Source organism: Oenanthe melanoleuca, chromosome Z (assembly GCF_029582105.1).
Source record: "Oenanthe melanoleuca isolate GR-GAL-2019-014 chromosome Z, OMel1.0, whole genome shotgun sequence".
Classification (NCBI taxonomy): domain Eukaryota; kingdom Metazoa; phylum Chordata; class Aves; order Passeriformes; family Muscicapidae; genus Oenanthe; species Oenanthe melanoleuca.
Genome location: NC_079362.1, coordinates 64,600,271 through 64,626,234, shown reverse-complemented (window position 1 = coordinate 64,626,234; position 25,964 = coordinate 64,600,271). Strand labels below are relative to the sequence as shown.

At 35.6% G+C, this 25,964-nt stretch overlaps 1 protein-coding gene across 1 annotated transcript in view; it reads left to right on the top strand.

Moving 5' to 3' along the window:
* The window catches only part of WDR70 (WD repeat domain 70), a 139,065-nt gene that overhangs the window by 28,756 nt on the left and 84,345 nt on the right, over window positions 1-25,964 (top strand). The window contains exons 7-8 of the mRNA XM_056513716.1: window positions 16,508-16,567; window positions 21,764-21,897. Of these exons, the coding sequence (XP_056369691.1) occupies window positions 16,508-16,567; window positions 21,764-21,897 (194 nt within the window). The remainder of the gene's footprint in view (window positions 1-16,507; window positions 16,568-21,763; window positions 21,898-25,964) is intronic.

Below are 25,964 nucleotides of genomic sequence, written 5' to 3'. Positions count from 1 at the left end.
TATCTTCATAAATTTTTCCTGTAGAAAATATTAAAATTCTGGAGAAGACAAACCCACATGTACTGGATGGTTTTTTATATCACTTGTGGTTTTCTCATATGTTTCCTTTTCTTCATGTTTAAAAAAGGCTGTCTCATTTGGATACCATGCATGGGTTTGCAGGCACACAAGGTTAAATGCTAGGGAACACATAAGAGTGTAATAATTTTTGACTCATTAGAAGTGTATCACTCAAGTTTAAATTCTAGAAATAACAATGCCAGAGTAAACTTCACAGTACATCTCAACAGAAAATAGTTTAAAAATTCTGACCTAGATTTCTTTTCTGTCAATAGTATAATAGCTACTTGTTTTAATAACTTCATTTGTTTTAACTTGACACGTATTACATTTCTTTTCTCAGGGTCCTTCATAGTTGTTTCTCTGTGCTGGGATTAAATGCTGCCTTATCTAGGATTTTCTTTGGTGAGGACAGCCAGTTGGTTTGGGGCTTTTTTTTTTTTTTTTTTTTTCTGACCAGTACTCTGTCATAATTAATTGCTTTTCCTAAGATGCCTTTTAGGGAACTGGCATTCTGTTGATCCTCTCTGTTTCATTCCTGCTTGTATCACTAACTCTTGCGACTCTCATATTTTTCTCCTTTCTGTAAAGGAATTTATGAAAAGTATTTTTAAAATAACTAATGTTTATATTTGTGACAGTGCAAACCTGTAAGTAGTAAAGTGTTTGCATTGGACAACTGCAATTTTAAAGGCAGATCCTTTCAATTATCTCTAAATTGATGGTGTAATGTTTAGTCCAGTTGCTGACCATTAATTTTTTTTTTTCTTAGGGAAGACAATTGTGATACATTGAATAGATAGTGAATTTATGAGAAACTCTAATGGTAGTTTCCTGTGATTTCTGAAAGTCTTGTTTTCCAAGTAAGAAACTGCATTCTCTTTTTCAATGAATGAGTAGTAGTAAAGTAATTCAATGCATTTTCAGCAGAATTATTAATTCCTCTGAGTAAAGTGAATGCCACTAAATCTCAATCGCTTATAACTATGCTAATTATAAGGCTGTTTTAAATAAGCATCTGCCCAATTCACATGATAGTTATGAAAACTGGTTCTATCCTGTAAAAAATATAACAGCTGTCAGCTGTAGTTTAACTCTGTAGTTTAATGCAATTTGCATTAGTTTACCTCTTGAGAATTGTCTCATAGTGTAGGAACTAATGGAAGCTGCAACTCTGTCTAGTACTTTTAGGGAGTATCCTCATGATGGACTCTGCAACCACGTTTGAGTTGGTGGGAAAATATCACAGAAGTTACCCAAGTACTCCGGTAAAATTTTGTGTCTAGCTGCATCTTGTGAATAGGTGTCTGAAGAAGAGTTAATGTTGCTTGGAGTAGTACTTTAAAGTGTTGAGAATTTTCAAAGTATGGTAAGAAAAATAAATTAAAAATGCGGGATTGCATATTCATGTTTCCTTCTGATGGTTATGTATTTATCAAACCTGCTTGCTTTCCAATTATAGTAAGAAGATTTTTTTTTTTTTTCCCCTGGAGTCAACTTTGGCACTTCTTGTTGATTCATTTTTTTGGAATATTAGTGTTATATATATGTATTTGAGCAGTTTAAACCAAATTTATATGCAAATGAAAAAGTATTTTTGTGCTGTGTTTTCTTTTATGATTATCCAGGTACTAAGGTAATTTTTCAGAACTAAATTGAACAGAGAGTAGAACTTCACAGACCTTTCTTTGTTGGTTCAAGGCTCCTTGTTAGGCATTGAAGTGTTTGTAGATAAAGAAAATTAAATCACGAGTGATTGAGCTAGAGATCGTCTTAAAGAAAGATCATTGGTATTTTTTGGCTTTCTGTGTTAGGAAGTTTGTCCTGCAGGCCAAGAGCTGATGAGAATCCAAACATGTGCAGAATGTTTCTACTTGAAATAAGTTGAATAAATAGTATGTTATTTATCTTTAACTTGTAAAAACTCATCTTTCATCAAAGAAAACAGCCCAGCTTTAGATTTTGTAGGGGCTTTGAAAATACTGTGTGGCAGCCCCTGACAATGCACTGCCTGACCTTGCTGTGTGCCATTCTTCTTGCTGAAAAGGCATGCAGGAGGCACACAGACAATATATCTCTCAGCTTGGCACTTTTACAGTGAGAAGGGCTTACTGTGTAAGCATGAGGCTTAACATACCATACCTTGTTGTAATTGCAAGTTCTAAGAAGGTCATCTCAGGTCTTTCATGCATTAGGGTGGATAGGGTAAACTGTGTGCAGTTTGTATTATAGCATATTAGTTATTTGAGTTCTTTAAGTGCAAGTTTGTGGACACTGAAATAGTAAATATCATTTGGAGCAAATATGTAACCTTATGAAAAATTCCAGTCTTAGCCAGAACTTTCCCACTCCCTGTATTGTGCAAAATTTTAATAGTGCAATCTCTATCTGCCCAGGCCCTGTCAATATTAATAGATACTTGTAAGTCTTTGATATCCACAACCAGCTGCAAAAATCTATTTATATATATTTGCTCACTCTTTCTTGCTTGGTCCCTCACCTATGGTCCATGCTATTGGAAGTGTTCAGTATCATAGTGACTGTGAGGATTTCAGAATGCATGAGTGACTTACAGTGGGTTTTGATAATTTATGTACCTGTTTGTCTCAAATTGATGTTTTTGTTTTAAAAGCAGGATTCTTTTGCTTTCTCTATTTCCTTAATTCTGTATTACACTGAAGTTTTAAGAGTACCTGGTTAACAGGTAGGAACAACTTGCCAGTGTCAGGGTTTCTACATTTAAAAGGTTTTCCCATTTTGATAGATTGCCCTACACAGTCGTGTCTGAAAGAATTGATTTATGTAGTGAATATTAAACTCCCTAATTTTACTCACTAAAAATGATGGTAGTTTCTTCCTCTCTGTAGGGGTTTATCACAATTCATGAGAGGAACCTTAAGACGAGAGGTAGCCATAATTCTCTGCACAAAGATCCTTTTTTGCTATCTCAGACTGGATATTACTTGTGGTAGCTAAATGAACTGAGGATCCAGAGTATCCGAAATGTATGATATGGAAAGCCAGGTAAATTCTGAAAGCAAGCACGTAAAGAAAAGTGCCTCCAAATGACCTGTACTTTGCAATTTTTCTGTAAACAGAATAATGGCATTGAAAAACTCACTGCAAAATAGTTTGTTTTGTAAGCATGTCTACTGTCTATTTTGTGTGGTTCCCAAGAGGTGAAGTGTAAATTCTTAAGAGGCTTGGGTAACAGTCAAGTCTGGGACAGCAGTAGGTGTTATGTGAGATAACATTACTTTCAGAACTAAACCATGTAATTTCGTGGATCACACGTTCAAGTGGGATGTCAGACATGAGGTTAATGTGAAGAATTTGGGCTTATGGAATGAATTCCAGAAACAGGAGTTATATTCTACCCAAGTGCAGCAAACTATGCAAAATTGGGAATCCTTGTTTTGGCTTCCTTATGAGTTGTCTGGAATATGTCCACATCGGGGAATTGGAACAAATATGAGCAAAAAATCTTGGACTGCATTTGATTCAGATTATTTTGTGGGTCATATATTCCTTCCCACCACTTCAGCCTTTCCTGTGAAAAGCCAGTAAGTGTTTATAAGCTCTCTGGTTCTCTCTCATACATTTTTGGTACTTCCGTTTCTATTTTGATAGAATAGCAGGTTGGACTTGCTTATTACAAGGGAAGATCTGCTAGAGGATTTTTTGAGCTTACTTTTTAAATGGAAACAGTAGTTATAGAATCATGCATTCCCTAGGAACCTCACCAATCAGCCAGGAGGTATGAAATACCATGGATCTGTGTTCTTAACAAAAGCAAGACTGCACTTGTAACAAAAGCATTATGCACAAAGCTTGTTACTTTTCCCCCTTTATTATGGGGGGGGTTTTGTTTGTTTTTACATCCCTGGAGAGCAAAGGCATGGAGAGCAACCTTGCCAAGAAGAACTTAGGAATGAAAAACTGGAAATGACCTGGCAATGTGTGCTTGCAGCCCCAAAAGCCTGGGCTGCATCCAGAGCCAGGGCAGCAGGGCAGGGAGGGGATTCTGCCCCTCTGCTCTGCTCTGCTGAGACCCACCTGGAGCACTGCAGCCAGCTCTAGGATTCCAGCGTAAAAAGAAGGACAGGGAGCCTTCAGAGTGAGTCCAGGGAAGGGCCACAAAAATGCTCAGAGGACTGCAGCACCTCTCGTATGAGGAAAAGGCTGAGGGAACTGGGACCTGAAGAAGGGAAGGCACTGAGGATACCTTACTGCAGTCTTCCAGTACCTAAAGGAGCCCCACAAGAAAGGTGGGGACAAACATTTTAGCATGGTCTTTAGTTATTAAGGAGTCATGGCATTGAGCTAAAAGAGGGTTGATTTAGCATAGATACAAGGTTTTATACTCTGAGGCTGATAAAACACTGGAATAGGTTACCCAGAGAGAGTTGGGACATGCTCCCTCCCTAGAAACAAAATTCAAGTCCTGGTCGAAAAGAGGTCTGTGCAACCTGATCTAGTTGAAGATATCCCTGTTCATTGCAGGGGCATTGGACTAGATGGCCTTTATAGGTCCCTATCAACTTAAACTATTCAATGATTGTTTGTAAATAATAGGCATTAATAATGATTTCTGTGGAATCTGAGTGGCTCAATAAACCTACTATATTTACTGGAGTATCAGCATAGCATACCTGCAAGGTGGGGCATTTTCTGTTTAAAACATATAAGCACAAAAGCAATTGTCATACTGAAAATTTTACAGCAGATAGGTAGTAGATATGTGGTTGAAATCTGGAGTTCTTTATATCTGTGGACTGTACTTTTCTTTCCTAACTCTTGGAAAGAAAGTGATTGTAGGGTTTCATCTGAATATCTGAAGTTGCCAGTTTGGTACTAGATTGGTATGAATTAAAAGATATATTGGTAATTGTTATGACCAAGTTGAAGATGCATGTTATTGTTAATACATTTCAGCTAGGTTAACAAATTTATTATATGCACAGTTAATAGCAATGTCATTTGAATAATATTATCCAAACTTAATCTTTAGATTGTAAAAGGAAGAAGACTCTTCCTGTAATTCAAGTAATCTTTGTATAGTATGGAGTATCGTCAGCAACTCTTTGTGAAGATCAAGAAATCTATTGAATAAGGAGAAATTATAATAGGTTGTAGCTAATCTACATTTTCTATATGTTAGGAAGGAAGAAAGATTTATGAGATCTTAATTAATATCAGTAAAAATAAAATGAAATGAGGCATTTCAGTAAGATATGATGTTGACTTTTTGTTGTGGGAACCCAGAGTATTCCTCTGGGTTCCCTGGGAGGTTCAAGACCCCCTTGGGCGGGGTCCCCAAAGACCCTCGAATGAAACCCAAGTGTCTCAGGGGCTGGATTTAGCTCCTTGGAACAACTTACCAACATTGCAGGAAGAATTACAAGTCACAGAAAATAAGTAGAGTATAAATTAGACTTTTAGAAGATAGAAAAGTGAATTTCTAGAATGTTTATATTAAGGGGCTCATGGTCAAGATGGAGGATTTGGGGTGTGGTATGCTTCTTCCTCCTTCTTCTCTGTGTCATCCATCTTGAAGTGCCACTTTGGCATCCTTTGATTGGATGGGGACAAAACTAGACGTTACAATAAGATTGAAGTGTATTGGGAATTAATTGTAAATATCTAACATGTAATTTAGAGTATAAAAGATAAGTCCTGCCTCTGCCAGGCAGATTCTGCCCTGGATGACCGGCGGGCAGAGCGCTGATCACTGGACAAAGCATTCCTGAGATAAGGAACAATAAACAACCACGAAAACCTCTAAGAACAGCCTCCTGCAGTCTCTCATCAGTGGGATCGGAAAGAACTGGGTTCCAGACCACCTGCATGTCCTACTGAGGTGATCTCAAGTCTAGGGAGACACCTTGAGCAGTGACATTTGTGTTCCTGCACACAGCTAAAATGCTCGTTGTCAAGACAATGGGTCTTTATCCTAGTCTGGGTTAAAAAGCAAAAGCATTGCTTCTGTGTATTCGTATACTTCAGGCTCCTTAAGGAATGACTGTAATTGTTGGGTTTAACAGGGGTGACATTCTCTTGAAAGGTGTGTTGAGGTCTTTTGTTTTCTTCCTATATAACCTAGAGCTGAGCCATACTGAACAGTTATAGTTTGATTGCTCTTTAGAAACCGATGTCTCTCTGTCTATGAATTGTAGCCATTTGGAATTTTCGGACAGTGTTACATGTGTGGAAATCAGTATTTTTGATACAATATGCTGGAGAGATCTCAACATAGGAGGTACTATAGTAAGATGTACCATGTAAATGCATAGAAGACAAGCATGTTTCTTAATTGTTGGACAGAACATTTTGCAATTATTTGCTTTATGATTCTAAATAAAGCCAGGATATTCATACTGGTAACCATTTTTAACGTAGTGCTTAGTACTTGCCTTAAACATCTTGAAAATTATTGTAGTGCTATTGGGTATTACAACCATTTTAGCAGTATGGGATACATAATTTGGCCACAATGCACTGCTTTCTTATGCCATAAGCTAAATATAGAAGAATATACCTGAGTGAAGCATGAGGGAAGGTGTGTTTTACCAAGCATGGACCTCAAGTCCATACAATATAAATGTATCTTTTCCTCTTTCCAGATGCATAGTTAAAGTCACTTAGCAATTTATTCTCATGTCACATTACATAAAATTGTGCTGCTATAAGAAATCTTAAATGTTAATGTTTTGAAGGTAATTTATGGGTGGCATGGGAGAATTAGTAATCGAAACAGTAATGGAATTGGAACCAGCTGTGGAAGCCACATAGGAAATTGTTCTTCCTTCCTGTAGTAAGAGAGACATGCTGTAATTTTTAACCCTTGTCTTCCTACCTTCACCCTGTGGTTGCAGATCTTCTTTGCATGGCTAGCGGACAAAAACACACACACACACACACACACACACACACACACACAGACACTCTTTTAATTTGTTACCCTAATTATTTGGTAAATTTGTAGACAACTGCAGTCATTGTCGCTAGGCGGGATGTTATACATAAATTTCTGTCTCTCAAGATCCTGAACTTTTGAATGAACACGTTTCACAATAACAATTATAGAACTGTTGGAAAGAGGTATCTGTGGACCTCTTTCTCTCTCTTTAGCTGTAATGGTTTAATTTGCTGATGGTAGTGTGTTTGCTAAGAACAACAGAAGCCCTGGGGAATCCCAGGTGAATCCTAGGTGAAAATCACCATTGTTGTTAAAAGACCTTGTAGCAGATTCCTTGAAATAGGTATTACTTATTCCCATTTTTTCAGAGGAGAAAACTGAGGTATGTAAAACTGAAATGCATTGGACCGTTGAAGGTCAGGGATTGGTGTACACATGTACCAATGGTGGATTGTTTTAATTTTGGTCATTAAAACACAAACAATTCAAACCATTTAAAAGTGATGGCTTGCTCATGAGGTTGCCATTATGATGGTATAGAGGTTGTATTATCTTGATATTTATGAAATTCTATGCTAATATGTTCACCAGAAGTCTTAAAATAAGCATAAGGCTCTTTTTTGATATGAGAGAAAATACTTTTTATTTCAATTGTAGTAATACCATTTCTGTTTTAGATAGCAATGCTAAATATTGGTCATCTATTGGTTTCATTGTCTTTTAAAGTTTTGATGAGCCCAGGATTGGATTGCTGTTGATGGACTTAATTTCACTGCTTACACAACTTGCAAAAGAATCTTTAACACTTCTACATATGTAATTTTAATGTATTTCCATAGAAGGGCATGTAACTAAAACTGGGTTTTGCTGCATGAATTACAAAGGCTTAGTAGTCTTACTGACTTTTTACATATATAGAGGGAAGGAATATTTTTTTGTACATGTTTCTGAATTGTTAAATACTTCGTAAGTACTTTTATTTTGACAGATGTTAAATCTAGAGAACAGTAAAGCTATTTTAAGGAGTAAAAAACATTTAAGTGTTCATGGTTTATCTTGGTGAGTCAGGTGAAAGAACTTCATGCTCTTTATTCCCTAAAGTTTGCCAAATGGTGGTAATGATAAAGTGTCTGTATAATTTAGATAAAAGAAGTTTTGGAGCAAGTTTAATGTATATAATTAAGTGAACTGGCTAGCAGGCTGAAAAATGTTATGCATTAACAAATATTAAGTTCAGTCTGGTTGTGCATCCTATGTTTTGGATTTGGATTCTTTCATGGGTGTCTTTTATGGCATATTCCTTGTGATAGAAATCCCACATGGACAAAATTCTACACAAGCTGAATGTAGAATAGGTGAATGCTTGTTCGCATCTGAAGTAAACGTTTGGCGCTTCTACTCCGAAGACTTAAAAGTTCACAATCATTTGTCCTTTCTGATTTCATAATTAAGCTATGGTTTGGAAGCCTACCAACCTGAACAGAGCTTTCAGAGTTTATTTTATTTCTCCTCATTGTCTGCTGATCTATGGTTGTGTGATCTGTTTTACTGTTGCAGAGTAAATGGAAATACCCCATTATGTTAAAACAAATAACTCTATTCAGCTCTAAGGAATAACCTTAATAAAGGATATGCCTGACTGAAAATGCTGTACATTTTTTTGCATTCCTATCATGGCAGGTAGCAATAATGTTTTTTATTTTTTACTGTAGTAAAACTGTGGCTTGCATGAACATGGGTGCTTTTTGGTGGTATATAGCAGTCATACATACAGTTTCAGCAAATTTAAAGTATTTATACATATTTGAAACTGAGAAGGTAAAGATTAAACAGGTGGGTGGTTATATGAGTGGAATGTAACTGGAACACTCAGTTTTAGTAAACCTGTCTCCCATAAAATGCAGAGGAAACTTGAATGACTCCAGGCAATTTTAGATTTTTTATCAATTATTATAACTTGTTTTAGAAAAGGCTCAAGAGAATTTCTTTGATATACATTGCGAGAACAATTCCCAGCTCAAAATCATAAATATAAACTATGACTTCATAAATCAAAGGCTTGTTACAAATTTAGAAATTTATCTGAATGAGGTTTTGGAATCTAGATGAAAAGTAGCAACCTCTTGAAATCTGTCTAAAAGTAGCCCCTAGAAGCAGATCAAGCAAGCTTTTTGCTGTACTTTCAAAGTATGTTGTTTATGTTTAAAAATGCTGCTTGCAGACATGCTGAGATTGTATTTGCAATACCCTTTCTAAACTGCTAGGCTATTGGAGTCTTTTCAGAAAGGGATGTGCTGGTAAGTGGCATGAGAGGGGAGAGTTAATTGATGTTATCTGTTATGTTATGGCACAGTCTCTGATTTACCATTTGACAGAACATCTAATAAAATGTGTTGTATCTGGCCTACAATAATGTTAGAAATTTACTAATTTTAGGCAGTCATGTTGGAATACAGATTTAATCCAAGGTCTCTTCCCTTGCTGGTTGAACTTGACAAAGCACTTAGGTTCAGATCATAAGAGAAAAATTACACGGATCTGTGAATTAGATGATGTTGGGAGAAACTAGTCACAGTACCATTTCTGTGTTGAATAGTTAAATTTACTTCCTGTAGGTATTTGAAAGGAAGTTCATCCACTTAAAGCACCTTTTGGTTCTTGAGTGCACACTGAAGCAATACATCTTAGTTCACTAAAGGAAAGAATAACATCTCCTTGATCTTCCTATAGTTAAAATTCAAGATGCAAATGCTGTGCTGTTTTGATTTACCTATATTAAAGGCTGGAAACTGGGAAGGATATCATTATGTGGGGCGCTTCTGATATTTCTTATTTGTTATTTTTTTCTGCATTCGTCATGCAGTTATAGTTATCTATGTTTTTCCATGACTAACAGATAATTTGGATGTTCTGTGGGAATGCCAGCCAAGATAATTCATACCAGTGTATTTGCATGTGCCCACTGTTTTTCAGAATGTTTTCCTTTATCTTCAGACCATAAATTTAGATAATACAGACAAACATGCCCTGATTCATCCAACATAATCAAGGCACCTATGCTAGGAATTCAGATGCTTTGCACTTTTGTGAATAATTCATGAGAGGAGAGATTTCAGAATTATTTTGGTTTTTTGGTACACTGATTATTTTTCTTGACATTATTTGCTTATTTTTGAAGTCTGTATAGGAAGTCTTAAGAAAGTTGTTTCCATATTTAGGTGCATCACATTTAGAAACTCAGATTATATGAATCTGGGGCAAGCTGAGTTTAATAACATGCAAGTATGCATGAGAATACATCTGTCAATTCTAACACCTAAAGGAGAGGAAATTATAAGTTGTTGAAATCTCCTTTCAAATCTGTGTGTTTCCTTCTGCATGGAAGTTTGTGGGTAATGCACTCCTGTAAACCCCCAAAAAATTATATTATTCTGTTGCTGTAGAACAGCATCTTGCCCATATCTCATATTGTAGTTTTTCATACTCCATCTTTCTCTTGAACCTTAGTGTATAGCTTATTTTCAGTTTAATTTACAGAGGAAGAGAGTGAGAAACTGTGACTTTGAAAACTTGCCCATTTTACAAGTAGCGTGGTTTCAATCAGTGCACGATTGTGGAACAAAACATGACATCACTGTGTGTTTGTTTGAAAAACAGGTTTAAAAAAGAGCTGAAAAAATAAATTAGAACACTTACCACTGCCTTCACTTTTCACTGCTGTCATGGAAAATACATCTGTGTGCCTAACAGCTGAAAACGTTTATCTAGTTTCAAAAGAGGAATGAGGGATGTTTTCTTACAGATTTGTGAAGTACTCCCCTTAAACTCCTTTTATCTTTCTTCAAATAATGTATCAGACTTAATATTGAAGAATGGAACAGGGTTCTGTTCTCTCTGTTCATCATCACTAAAATAGTCTCTTAATTTCCTTCACTTGCATATTGAAGCTGGATGTGAGATAGGAAAAAACTGCTTGTTTGTGGGCCTGAGGTTAATTCCAGTGCATGAAGGTTGTGCAAGTGACCCCCCTGTGAAGTTCTGGAACTTCTTTACACTGAAATAAAACCCCTTAGGTTGTATCTTAAGGGGTGTATGGGAGACAATAATTGACCTGTAAACCAAACACATTTTGATACAGACAATAACAAGCAACAACAAGCATGAATTGTAGCCTTCTGCTGTCGTATTAACATATGGTTGTGCCTAGATACTGTAGCAGTTGGACCAGATTTCTTTGGTGATTGAGATAAACAGTGGCTTATCTCCAGAATTCACTGGTTTTTCTGTGGTATCTTATCAGCCTAAACATTACAGGCTGCCCATGGAGTCTTCCTCTCTGGAGACTTCAAACCCCACCTGGATGTGTTCCTGTGTTACGTGCTCCAGGTGACACAGCCTTGGCAGGAGGGTTGGACTGGATGACCTCCAGAGGTCCCTTCCAACCCTGACCATTCTATGATTTTATGAAGAGCTTGTGCTGTTGTACTTGTCTGCTTTGGGAAGTACTGTGTGAGATATCCCATCCTTTCTGTTGTGATTGTTGGTGAATTGTCTACCCATATTTTTGTCCTTAAAATGTTTTAAAAGCATTTTCTTTCAGTATGTAACATAATTTATAGTGTGAACATTTTTATAAGAAGATAGTACATTTGTTTTAATTATTTCTCTTTTTAATTCTTCTCGTCATCTTGATTACTTTTTTTTGATTGCACTTGTGATTTTTAACGCTTAGCTGAAGAAAATAGAAGAGGGATAAATTTGTTAGTATCAGATTTCAACACTGTCAGTCTGTATGTGGTGAAAAAAGTAAAAGCCTTTCAAAGGATCTCAAATTTTCCTGCCCTCCCCACCTTGCTCCTCAGCAGTATGATATTTTCTTTTCCATGCAAATCAGTCATTTTGGATGGGAAAAGGATAAGCTTTAAAAAAAATATGAAAGAAAACATGAACATTATGTATTTAAACAAAAATAGAAATTTCTTTTTTCTTAATTGCCAGAAGGCCTGAGATTTGAATGATTAAAACATGGCCTTCTGTAGGGGACCTTTTTTGGGGGAAGTTAAGTTCTTAAGTAGATGGAGGTAGTTTTATTACCATTTGTTGTGAGAGTTTGTTTTTCCCCTTCCACTTCCACCGGCTATTCCTGCTGCCCATTTAGTATTTCAGTCATTTCCATCTGTCTTCAAGTAAGGCAGTAATCATGTGTGTCAGACCACCTCTGTTATACTTGTTCTGCGAAACCTGTAATTTCACCAGAAATGGCGAAATCTCTGTGAAGTGTAGCTCTTGCCTTTTCTCATCACTCCTGCCCATGAACAGACAGCACCTTCCCTGTGGAGTATATCAAACCAGAAACCCAAAAGAGCAGGGTTTGTTTACACACGGAGCAGAAGGGAGTTTTTGGTTAGTAGAATCACAGAATGGTTTGTAGAATTACTGAATGGTTTGGATTGAAAGGGGCCTTAAAGACCATCTCATTCCAGTGCCCCTGCAACTAAAACAGATTGCCCCATCCAGGACTGGTCTTAAAAATTTCAGGGATGTGGCATCTACAGCTTCTCTCAGCAACCTATGCCAGTGCCTCACCACCCTCACAGTAAAGAATATCTTTGTAATGTCTAACCTAAACCTGTCCCCTTTTTCAGTTTAAACATATTTCCCTTTGTCCTAATGCTACATGTCCTTGTGGTAAGTCTCTACAGATTTTTTTGAGCCCCCCTTCAGATACAGGAAGATGCTATAAATGTTTCCCCAGAGCCTTCTCTTCTCCAGGCTGAGCAATGTTCTCAGTCTGTCCTCACAAGAGATGTGCTCCAGCTCCCTGATCAGTTTAAAGACTCTCTTAAAGATATTTGAAATAGGTAGTAGCCAAACCAGGTTTGACCTTTTCTCTTGCTCGGAACAAGGGAAGTGCTTACCTTTTAGTTCAACCAGCTGTAGTTCTGAATTTTTTTCTCCACGCTGTGCCATAGCTCTGCTCTCACAAAATGGTAGTCTTTTCAAGTTTTCAGGAAGCATTTCAGGAAGAATTTCAGGAGAGAACTGAGAATACAGGAGCTATCCAGATTTTTTTCCAGGGCAGCATATGATCTTGAAGTTCTCAAAGAAGGCGTGATCCTTTGTAAGGGCAATTGCAAACACAAAAAAAGAAGTGTTTTTTATCTGTAAATTATAGTACTGTGGGTAAACAGAAAAGTTCCTATTTAAGGGCGAAAGATTGCCTATAGTTTGCAAGTCTCTCTCATACAATATAATTTCCATTTATATACAAACCTCTGCAAACAGAACAGTAGAGATTCTTTTAGGTATAAATGCATTGTTTTCCACTTCTCTCGCTGAGCTATGAAAAAGTGAGTAATTTTGGTTTATTAGATTTTTTGGTTTTGTCTTTGATTTTTCTCAAGACATTCTGGGGAGACTAATCTAGTTTCAGCCTCTGGTTGCTAGTGACATGTTTTCTGAGTATTGTTTGAGAATAAGGAAGCTCCCAAATGGAACAAGGAAAAAAAATTCCACAGTATTTGCTGACAGTGGTGTAGTAAATAGAAGATTGTTGTTAGGCACAGGAATATCGCACTCAACTAGGGCTGGAATTCCCTTAAATAAATTGAAACTCCATACTGCAGATGTGATGCTGATGTGAATTCTGCAGTGTCTCTTTGCAGAAATTGCTTGTAAGGTAAGACTATTCATTTTGAGAAAAAACTGTGAACTCATGGAATACTGTGTTTCACAGATTAGATATATATATTAATCCTATGTCAGCCACGGAATTTATAAAAATATTAGGAGATACGTCAACACTGTAACTGTTTTCCTCTGTTTCTGCTGAAGCAGAAATTTAGAATATTGTCTTTTCCTTATGTGCTTTAAAAGAAAATAACAACAGCAGCAACAAAAAACAGCCCTGGAAATTCTGTAAAGATTGTATCTCCTCTAGTTTTAATCACAATACAAATTTAGCAGAACAGTATTAGTGAAATCATAGCATCAGTTTGTGTAAAGTTAACATCTGAAATGCAAGCAACAGCTGAAGTCCTGGAAGTACTTCAGGAAGAAATTAAAGTACTTTAGGAAGTACTTCAGTACACTTTAGGCAAACTCTATCCTTTCATTGTTTTCATATGTACAGTAATATTCCAGTATACATGATAGTCAGATGTTCAATTCAATATAAATGTATTAGCTATATTTCCCTTCAGAAGTGTGGAAAAACAAATGATTTTATGTCATTAATTATTCTTTGGAGTATAATAACTGCAAAAGTGGTGGTTGTATCTTGTTATCTTGTGTGCATATAGGCATGTGCTGTAGCACATTTGAGATACAGCATTCTGAGTTATTTGGGAAGTTCATGGTTGACTAAAACAGAATAAGCCACCTTGGGTTTTTGTAAATGTTTAGCTAATTTGAAGATGTTATGCCAAGATACGTTCCTGGATGTTGTTATCTTAATTTTTTGTTTTGAATAGTCTAAACAGTTACTTAAACTGTCAGGCATCCCTTGGACACTGCAGAGCTTAGCACCAGTAGCAGTCGCCAAGTGTCTGACTTTCAGGCTCAGGATGTTTGATTTATCAGGTGGCAGAATATATTTCTATCTGTTCTTCTTCCCTAAAATGAGTAGCCAGAATACTGTTTAGCGTGAATGTGGTGTAAAGCAAAAATGTTCACATGTTAGGGCTTCACTCTTCTCATGAAAAAGGGGGTTTAATTATTGTTACCTGAGGGAGCTAGCAATTAAAATAAAATAAGCATGTTCTAGATAATTTTGCTTATTGATAAATTACTTTTTTCTTTGACGTACTGAAAGACTTCTCAAAGTAAGATACCTTCTGAAAATTAAATTCAGTGCTGACACAATGTAGACAAACAATACCTACCTTTGCAGTAAAGGTACATGAGATGAAGAATTCTATAATATCCCAATGCAGAAAAGCAACCTTGAAGTGTTTAAGGTAAGACTGCAACAGATGGTTTCTGTGAAAATACTTTGGTTTTTATGGAATGTGCTTGGATGGCAAGTGCAGGCAATGGGTATCAAGCAGTTTTTTGCATCCCAGGAACAGCAAATACCAGTTTATAGTGTAGGGAATGATGGAGCATTGAAAACTTAATTTATATTACAAATATACCTTTGCCTGTGTACTTTATAGGGTTAGGGTTAGGGTCAGTTGAAGAATAAACTAATTTTTAAATCACAATTTTCCTTGGGAATTTTGAGGAATTTACAACTGCTTCTCAGTTTTTAAACCACCAAGTGGCAGTGTCACTTAATGCCATGTGGGCTGTACCTTTTAGGATGTCATGTGTAGCTATTAGTAAACCTTTACTGTGACCTTGTGGTGGGCTGAACTTGGCTGGATGCCAGGTGCCCACCAGGCTGCTTTATTACTCCCATCCTCAGAAGGATAGAGCGAGAGAAGAGAGGAAGATGGAAAAAAGCCCACATGGATTGAGATTAAGGCAGCTTAATGAAGTAAAAGTGAAGGCAACACATGGAAACAAGGGAAAGCAGATTTATTCTCTACTTCCCATTAGCCAGGAATGTCTTGCCACCTCCCGGTAGGCTCCATTGAGCAAATTGGTTGCTCTGGAAGACAAATTAGGAGTGCACATGCACAACCTCCATGCTCTTTCCCCTTTAAGACCATCTAATTTCAACCCCCTTCCTCTAGACCGAGTTGCTCAGAGCATCATCCAACATGGCCTTGAACATTTCCAGGGATGAAACATGCACAGCTTCTGTGGGCAGCCCATGCCAGTGCCTAACAACCCTCGAAGTAAAGAATAATGCCAAATCTAAACATACTTCCTTGTAGTTTAAGTAAAAATAGAAGAAGGGTAGGTATGGCTAAACCAGAGATAATGAAAGTTTCTGTTTTATCAGAGGATTAAAAGATGGAACTGATAAAGAAGGTAGAACATGTATGAAGGTAGTCAATCTGATGCTATAAAGACTTCTCTGTGAAGCATGAAAAATAGTGAAGGGATTGGCAGAGATGGATAAGGCAGGAGATTTAATGTGTGGTGTAAAATGTGCCTGAAATTATTTTAAAATAGCACTTTGGCAACAGAAAATTATAACAAAGATGTCAGGCATCAAGAAGATAGATAAGTGTCTGTTTTAGGAAACTGGAGTGGTGCCAGATAAATGAGCATTTTGAGCGTAATGATTCGCATGAACTTTGTAGAAAGTTGCTCAAAACTACTTGAGTATTTCCAATATATTTCTTTCTGTGTAAATTAATATCTTCCGAAGAGGGGGAAAAAAAAAAGAAAATAATTTCATGTTTTAGTCTTATGATGTTGTAATATTTTTAAATCAATTATTCATCATATTCTTGGGAGTATATCTATGCAAATAAAAATGTGAAATCAATCTCTGGTTTATGATTTTTCCCATTTCTCCTCCTCATGTTATGAGTGGTGTGATGGAAACCTTCTAACTTTTGCATAAATATTGCATTAGTGGGGTTTTTTGGGGTTAGCACTGTTTTCACGGAAGTGAATTTTCTTTTATTCCAGAACCCTGTCAAGAAAATCCCAGATTCTCACGAAATTACACTCCAGCATGGAACAAAGACAGTAAGTGATGTTTTTAACCCTTCATGCTTTTCTAGAACTGCACCAGTCTGTGAAATAGGTTAACAAAAACTTACCAGCTAAAGTTCAAGAAACAAATTTTTTTCCATGATTTGTTATTTTAGTCAGTCTCATTTCTTAATGCAATTTAAATTGTGTTTCATGACCACCTCTTCAATTTCCTGTAATAACCTAAATATAGCTCAGTTTGACTAAATTGTAGTCTCATTTTCATCAAGTATATTCTCTGTAATTATTAGACTTTTTCTTCTAGGATAGATCTTCCTAATACGTAGACATGAGTCTAATCTAGACCTTTCTTTGGTCATGAGTTTAAAGAATGTTATTGCCAACTACTTCTTTGCAGCTAAGTACTTAATTCTACCTCAATATTTTAGTGCCTTTTATACACCATTCTCAGTTTGTTGAGATTTTATTCTTCTTTGTCTTTGACTACGTCTTTTCTAGATTTTTATCTCCACTACTGCTCCTTTGCTTTCTTTTAAAGACCCACAATCTTACTTGGAACTATCTTCTTTTGCTCTGTATGTTTCTCTCTCTGTATAATCACATCTTCCAACATAAATTCCATTGGTTTTGTGGGCTGATTGGCCTATAAAAGATGGATTGCATTACACTAAACAAAATAGAGTGGATTTTTCTCCACACAGTGCATGCAACTGCGTTGCATATGAATTTTTATGAGTACTAGGTTTTGCAGAGTAGCGTACTCTGTGCAAATCAGTTTCCCGTTTTACATGTGACAGTAACTGCTTCTGCAGCACGTTTCTTGAATACATGTCCTAACAAACTTTTTTAGATAAAATTTCTTGATTTATTTTTCTGCATATTAAACCAGTAAATCTTTTCATAACTTCTTAAAGAGTAAGATCATGTATTTCTAACTAATCAGCCTGATAAAGTGGAAATTACAGTTCTGGAAGACTTCTGAGATATTTTGACTGCAGGAGAATGCAGCTGTCATCACCTAGAACAGAGGTGAATTGTAATGTGGGATATATATAGCATAGTTGGATTAGACTTGATGCAGTAAATGGAACATAAAATTGAAAAAAGTCTCTCTCCTGTAGAAGGGTTATCTTTTTGAGGTTTTTTTGGTTTGCTTGTTTTATTTAGCCCTGAGCTTAGGATGGGAGTAACTTCATATTTTGATTTTGGTGTTTTGTCCCAGTGTTTTTTAATACAGTCTTCTGATTATGTTCATACCATGTACTGTATTTCAGCTAAACTTATATATCCCATCTGTACCTCTTCAATCTGATGAATGTGGATTTGATGATGGCTCTATTCCTGTGCAGCTGAGAAATCTCAGGAAAGACTTCCCAAGCTAGAGAGTCTTCCCAGAAACCTGATTAATTTCCCAGTTGTCTTGCTTGTACAGTATAATAGGAATTACTGTTCCCAATGAAACTTCATATATATTTTTTAAGTCTCATGGTATTTTTGATATATAGGTGAGTTTAAGAAAGAAAATGAAATATGTGCCTTCTAATATCTCATATCACAACTGCTCCCTCATGTAGAAGTTATAGAATAGAATACTTGAGTGTTCTGATTAATCTGGAGATGCCCAGTTTTTCTGCATGTCAGAGATCATGAATGAAATGGTTAGGGTTCAAAATTTCCATTTAAGTTGTAAAAGGGGCATATTCTTTTTAGAAACACGTAAGAGATTGCACATTTTAAAACATCTCTGTTGTGAATGTCTCTAAATTACAACAGGACATTTAGATTAAGAAGGAATCAGTTGCCTGGTAAAGAGTGCCATCATTTCTGCTGCATCTTGGTTTTCTTGGAAGTACTATTTTCAGACAGTTGGTTATACTAGGGCATTGTACTTTTGAAATACTGTGAGGTGCCTGCATTACAGAACTACAAAATTTTCGGAGTTGGAAAGAGACTCACAAAGATCATCAAGTTCGGCTCCTGGCCCTGCACTGCACACCCCAAGAGTCACACCATGTACCCAAGAGCATTGTCTGAACACTTCTTGAACTCTCTCAGCTGCTGTGACAGCTTCCTTTGGGAGACTTTGCCAGTGCCCAACCACCCTCAGGGTGAAGGACCTTTTCCTAATTCATTTTATCAAGAAGGACTTTGTGAGAGACAGTATCAAAAGCTTTATTCTATCCAAAAAGATAGCATCAAATGGCTTCCCTTGATTAACTAGATGGGTTAAATCAGGTTTGATAAGACTTTTCTCTCATGAAGTTGTGCTGGTGGTGACTGATGACTGCATTGTTCTTCTTCTTGCCCTTTTTGAAAACCTGGACAACTTTTGTCCGTTTCCAGTCAGCTGGGACCTCTCCAGATTCCCAAGACTGCTTGAAAGTCATCAAGAAAGGCTTTGGAATAACATCATCCAGGATTCAAGGATTCTCAGATGAACCTCATGAGGCTCCATAGGTTTATGGGGATCCACTTGGAGCAGCAGATCCTGTGCAATTTTAGGATTGGCTGATCATCCTCACAGTCACTCTGAGACCGCCTTGGTCCATTAGAAGACAGAGGCAAAGAAAGCTTTTGTCTCTGACCTCTTTGTGAAGTGCTCATCCTTATTTTGTAATGGGCTGATATTATTTCTACTGTGCTCTTAACCATTAATATACTTGAGAAAAAAAGTTATTATTTTCCCTCACGGTTCTGGGCAGCTTCAACTCCAGCTGAACTTTGGCTGTACAGATTTCCTCCCTGCAGTAGCAAGCAGCATCTCTTCTTCCTAAGTCACCTGACCTTGCTTCCACTGGGCATATGCCTTTTTTTTTTGCCTTATTTCTAACAGAAGATCCCTGATCAGCCAAGCTGGCCTTCTGCCTCACCTGATTGATTTCCAACATTTGGGAATAGCCTGTTCCTGCCTTAGGAGGTGATTCTTAAAAAGTGGCCACCACAGAGCTGGTCAGGAGCAGCAGGAACCTAAAGGAGAAGATGACTAGAGATGAGTCTTTGATAAGATAAGAAATAGCTAAGTGAACTTTTTCTCCATTAAACTGGAAAAAGAAAACTCAAAAGAAGCCCATATTATTTCATGTAAGGAAATCTAAATTCTAGGAAAGCAAATTATCCATCTTAAGTGATAGATTTCATTCATACATGCTGTTTTTATTGGGATAATTGTTTTCTGTAGATTACTTTTTCCATCAACTTGTTTCCATGTTTTAAAATATTTTCTGTGGGAACTATTCAACAGTTTACATAAGTTTTAAAAGTCTCCATAACACAGTGCATATAGATGTATACTAAAGCTTTGAAAAAAAAGTACAGTAGTAGACTGATATATCTTTGAGGCAAGTTTTATTTGGTGGTATTACTATGTGTCTGCATTAAATCATAGTTCCTGTCAGTACTTTTCATGTATATGTGTAAAGAAGATACATATAGGTAAGCATCTTCTGTGTAGAGTTATTGTTACTTTTCTACTTCCATATCTAGAATTTTTAATATAGTTTTAGGCATCTGAAAGTAATTCCCCGAAGTTATTTTCTTCCCTGAAGACATTTGGTGTTGCTAACCTGTAGTCATGACACTGTTCTCAGGTGTTATCCTTCACTCATTTTGTCTTATTCTGTGTACACTGTTTTTGTTTGATTGGGGTTCTTTTCCCCACATGATTTTGTATAAGTCAAATGTTCTTGGTGAAGTATAATATTATTTTCTTTCCTTTGGAATTTTCTGTTTTCTCTTCAAATACTTTTCCTGGCATTTTATAGAACATTATTATCATCTTTGTCATTATCATTATCATTACTACTAGTGCTACTAGTACTACTACTAGTACTAGTAGTAGTACTACTACTACTTAGTGTTGGAGACTATCTTTCTTCTTACTGAAAGGGATTTTCAACATGATGATTATCTATCTTAGAAATGTGGGATGACCCATGTTTTTTTTTTTTTTTTTTTTTTTTTTTTTTTTTTTTTTTTTTTTTTTTTTAAAGTAATCTGCTGGTTACAGTCTAGGTATTACCCATGGGCTCCATTGCAATGTAAGCATGAATCCCATATGAGTTTTATCTTTTAATTTAAACTTCTTCAGTTATTTTAATGTTTCTGGTGTAATTTTGAGTAATTCCAAAAATACTCTTGTTTTATATTTTTTGATAGAATTTTTCAACACTCTCTTATGTTGATACTTAATTTTTTGAGAATTAGTCTCTTGGTATCTAAATTAATCTAGTACATTGTCCAGCTAATCTTATATTAATGTTTGAAATAATAGTAGTAGATACAATATTTTCACAAATGTGAAATGTATAGAAATAATTTTGGAGGTAAATTATTTTAAATAATTATTTTTTATAATTTCTGATGAAATATCTTCTGTTACCTTATTTCTCCATGTAGTGATTTGAACACTAATATTTGTTTAAGTATATTAAATAGTATTTGTTGTACTATAGAACATTACCATTCTTCAAATTGAGAATTAAAATAGAGAGAATTAAAATTCCCATTTTACTTGACCTGTGATTTGACAAAAACAGATGAGAGCAATAAGTGTTAGAATTCTTTCTTCTGAATTTTGAATAGCTCTGAGAAGCTGGTTCTGTGTATAAAGCAAATGGATTTTGAGAAATTATTTTGACCTTTTTTGTTACAATAGTATCTTTTTTAAATCTGTGATTTTTTAAAAAAATTCAAGTTTCTACCTTATTTTCTTCCCTTTTTTTTTTTGTCAGAAGAGAAATTTAACTAAGCAATGAATGCATATGTGCACATGAGCTGTCTTGAATAAACTTAGAATCTTAAGCTGGTGGATGTTAAACACCATTTTGTTTCCTTGCTAGAAGTATTGTTTGTGCTTTTGACAGAAGTCTAGAGTACAATTTTCTTCATAGAAACAGAACTTTTTGCAATGAGATGATTGAGAGGTAAACACTATTTTTTCTCAGCTGTGTTCAGTGGTTTATTCAGACTATCTAATTTTTACTTCTGTTCTTTCTACTCCTTCAAAAGTGCTAAGACTTTAATCAAGGTAGTGAAATTTCAAAATGAAAATATAGTGAAGATATTTTAGTAAGAAACCAGTGCACTGGGTTGTTTGAGGCTTAAATTCGGGGTTTTTTTTAGCTTTGGTAGCATTTTATGTTTTGGTGACACCCTGAAGAATTGTAGAAAAAAATAAAAAGCTTGAATGATTATGGTTATGTTTTTGGTTTTTTTTTTTTTTCTTTATAGGTTTCCGCTTTGGGGTTGGATCCTTCAGGTGCTCGTTTGATAACTGGCGGATATGATTATGATGTAAAATTTTGGGATTTTGCTGGAATGGATGCCTCTCTCCAGGCTTTTCGGTCGCTCCAGCCTTGTGAATGGTAGGCATGGAGATTGCCTTTGGCACTTAATGTTCCATGTTAAGCTCCTGGTAGAATGCACAAAAGCCTTATAAGACAGCTTTTTTTAAAGGCTCTTGAATAACAAGAAATGTGAACCTAAGAACTTGTCTGCTTAATTCTTTTCCTGCTTTTTACAGTGACTTGCATATTTTCCCATTTTAGAAAGCCATGGATGAATTTGACAATGCAATTGTTAATGGCACATCAGAAAAGGAACCTCTCAAAGACAAGTTGACTATCATAGTTGTGACTGACATTAAGAGAATGCACCTTCTATATGTATTCTGCTCTTAAAGAACAAATTAAGAGAGGAAGCAAGTTAGAACAGTTGACCCCTTGTGGAGAGCCTCTCTGGTCTCTGCCAGGATTTCTGAAAGGAAGGGTGATTTATTTAATTTTTATGAAGTCCTCTGTTTCAGAAGGTGCTGGTCCTTTGCATTGCAGTGATCGCTATATAGCAACATAGTGTGAAATACTGTCTTTATTAAAGAAAAATATACTTATTTACATTTATTTCTATGTTTCTATATATGCGAATTGAAAAGAAAATGTAGGAAGCATTTTTAGAGTTATTTCCATGCTCTACATATTGTTAATTTAGAAAGTAAGTGAAGTAAGTTCATTTAATTATTTCAGAGGACGGGAATACAGAACTCCTTCAACAGTAGTGGACACTGACCTTTCTGGAAAGCATATTGCATAAAATAAAACAAAATACAGTGGTTTTAACAAGGAATTTTCTTATACCTGACTTATGTGGTACATATTTTAAGGTATTTCGGTATGATTAAAAAAGGGATTGAAATTTTTTTTACATAGAGTAAGTAGTACTTAGAATGTCTATTCTTAATCATTATATCTTAAAAAGCTACAGCTGAGTTTCAGTCAGTTTGGAAGGCTAGAAAACTATAGATATGCCAAAAATCTAGATAATGAAATATGAGAAGAAGTTAGGACTGTTATCCTGAAGAGGAGCAAAATAGGAAGGGATTCTACTGTTGTTCTGAAGTGCGAAAAATTGGAAGAATAAAAAGTGTACTTTAATGCATGATGCAATTCCAATTTCTTTGACAGACCTTGACTTCTTACAATAAGCTGGCAAATGACACATTTACTTTGAAAACATAATTAAGTAAACATGCCACTTAAGAATAAATAAATAAATAAAAGTTTTCAAATGTAAAGTGACATTCAGGCTTTTCTGGCATGGATTTCATTTACATGGTTAGTTAGCAGGATATAAATGATATTTTCCTTCCTCTGTTGTAACTGAGCAGAAAGAGTTGACAGTCTTTTCTCCCACAGTAGGAATTTATTTTAATGAGGCGTTCTTAGGTTTAGCATAAGAGTGCATTCAAATTTAGTAGTACTTGCTAATAATGGTGTAAAATGTAAATGTATAAAAACCATAAGTAGACTGTATGCTAATGTTCTATTTCAGGGACAGCTTCCAGATAAATTGTTAAGCTCCTTTTGGCAAAAAACTAGTGATGAAGATGAACTTAAAATACTTGTTATTCTTGACACTGTTCATTTAATGTGTTGCAAGGATCTCACAAGTATTTTTATATAAATGTTCTTTGTGAAATTCTTGTGGTTTGAGTACGTTGATGTATAATTAAAGTACTTAAAGCATAAACATGAAATAATATTAAAAATAGACTTGGCGGTGTGAAGTTTGGAAATTGCGCTTATGATGCAAGTATCATGAATTAATTTTGGGGTCTTAAAAAAACTATTATTCAAATACAACTTCTGTATCTTTTTCTAAACATAAAACTGGAGCTATATCTCTGGTAAAAAGATTCAGCTTTCAAGCTGACATTGAGACAAGCTGGTGAACACTATTTAGAATATTATATAACTTGTGTCCAAGCGTATATATGTTCTTATATTACTTTTTTACCTATGAAGTTTATTATTGAAGGGCTATTAGCATTCATATACTTGAATTTCAAAGAATTCTGAGAAGTTCTGGTATGGAAACACAGGTGTTAGCAGAAATCCAGATCTGGAGCCATAAATTTAATTTAATTTTAAACATAAAGGAGCCTTACATAAATTCTATATTTTCAAGGCTCAATTTCATAGCATAATATCAGGTTACTCTGTTAATTTCTCCTTGTATTTGTGGTGTAAAGTTCAAAAAACCCCAGCCTGACAAAAAGCAAGTACTTTCAAGCCATACCTTGGTGTTAAAGCCAAAAGCAAGTGTAAGACAAAGCGGTTATGTGTGTAGAAAATACTTGCGTGTCATGATTCCACCCATGTATATAGCCTGTTCTGCAGATCCTGGTACAAACTGCTGTGTGCATTTGGCAGTTTTTAAACCAGAGTGACTCCGATTAATGCTATTAAAAGGGTTTTGTAAGTTTCCCAAGACTTTCGCTATAACATTAGTAACAACCAAAAATATTTTCTTAAAGAACTGCCTTTGCAGAGCCTCACTCTTAGTCATATTCCAGTAAACATCAGAAAAGCAGTAACTTCTGGGACTTTGCAAATACTCTACTTGTAGAAGCAATTTTTAGACATGATTTTAAAAGTCATATTGCATTTAAAAGTCAAAAAGACATGAGTTTGAATTTTTTAACCAGGTAAAACTAATATTTTTTTACATGACTGACTTGATAAATTATTGGTTATGTTCCTTTGTGCTAGTTGCTGTAAAATCAGTTGCTTTTCCTTACTGGGAGAAATTTTAAGCTGGAAGAAAACTTTGTTCAGACATGCTGATACTAAGAAGCTATGAGATGACATTGTTGAATTAGGAACAGTGCCGTGTTCATAGTAATAATGTCTGTAGTTTGACTTCTAGTATGTCAGTGTCTGAAAAGAGGGGGTTTTTTTCCTGTGGGGTTTTATGTATTGTGGATTATTTCAGAAATCAGATTTTACTTCTGAGCTGTTTGTTGTTACCTAGTGGTCAGATCCTTTTCATGCATGAGACGTGCATCAAGTGAAAATATGTTTTAGTCTAGTTTTTGAATGTTTAATTCTTACATTTCAACAGTGAAAAAGTGCAAAATATGAACCTGTGCTTTGGAGATATTGACTGTTTTCTTTCACCAATTTCAGCATTAGAGTATGAGAAATACAACCTAATAAGTACTTCATTCGCTATACAGTACTCAAGTGGGCCTTAGGAATATTTTGAGCTTTGGGCAAGAGCACTTGGAAGTACTATTGAGAATAAAATTTTAATTCCTAAGATGTTTGTTCTACAAAAACTGAATCCGATGTATGCTTTAGTCTAGGTTTATCGTCTGTCTGCAGAGAACATTCTAGACTTTAGATATTATTTCTCTTGTGGGTTTCCTATAATTTCTTTCAGTGTTTCCTCTGAGCTTAATGTAGCTGGCCATCGCCTCTTTCATTTTTGCTCTTGAGGATCAGAATATTGTTTCAGACATTGACTGTGATCTATTTTGGAAATTCCCAGATTTAAGTGTCTCCTTTCTATTAAAAATCAGATTATAATACTCAGTCCAATTTGGCAGCTGGTTAGTGTTACATAATAGGGTGCTTGGAGCAATTTTTGGCTTTTGTATTATAATGTAATCAGTTTTGCCAAACTTCTTTGAGTAAGAAATTTATGCTTAGTTTACATTACTATGATCAGTGCAGAACTTTAAAGTAGGTATTACAGTATTTTAAGTGTTTCTGTAGTAACTCATGGTTTGAGGACACATTTAACAGATAATAGCTACTCCTGAGAAAATTATATGAAGCCACTGCTGTATAAGAGCTGAACTGCTAAAATATTAAGTTACAAGTTGCACAGTTGGTTTTGCTGGTCATCTGAGTGTTAACTTCACTGATGGGAATTAGTGTTAAAATGTAGTTTCCTGAAAGGTGCTAGGATTTGAATGCACATGGTCACGTTCTTAAACAATGGAAGATACTTCTTCAAGAATACTTTGGATGCCACGAGAATCCAAATCTAGCTGGCAAATGTGTTTCAGTCCTGTACTTGAGATGAATCTGGATGTAGATCTGAAGTAATATAAAGTAATGTTACTGTGCACATTCTATTAATATCTGCT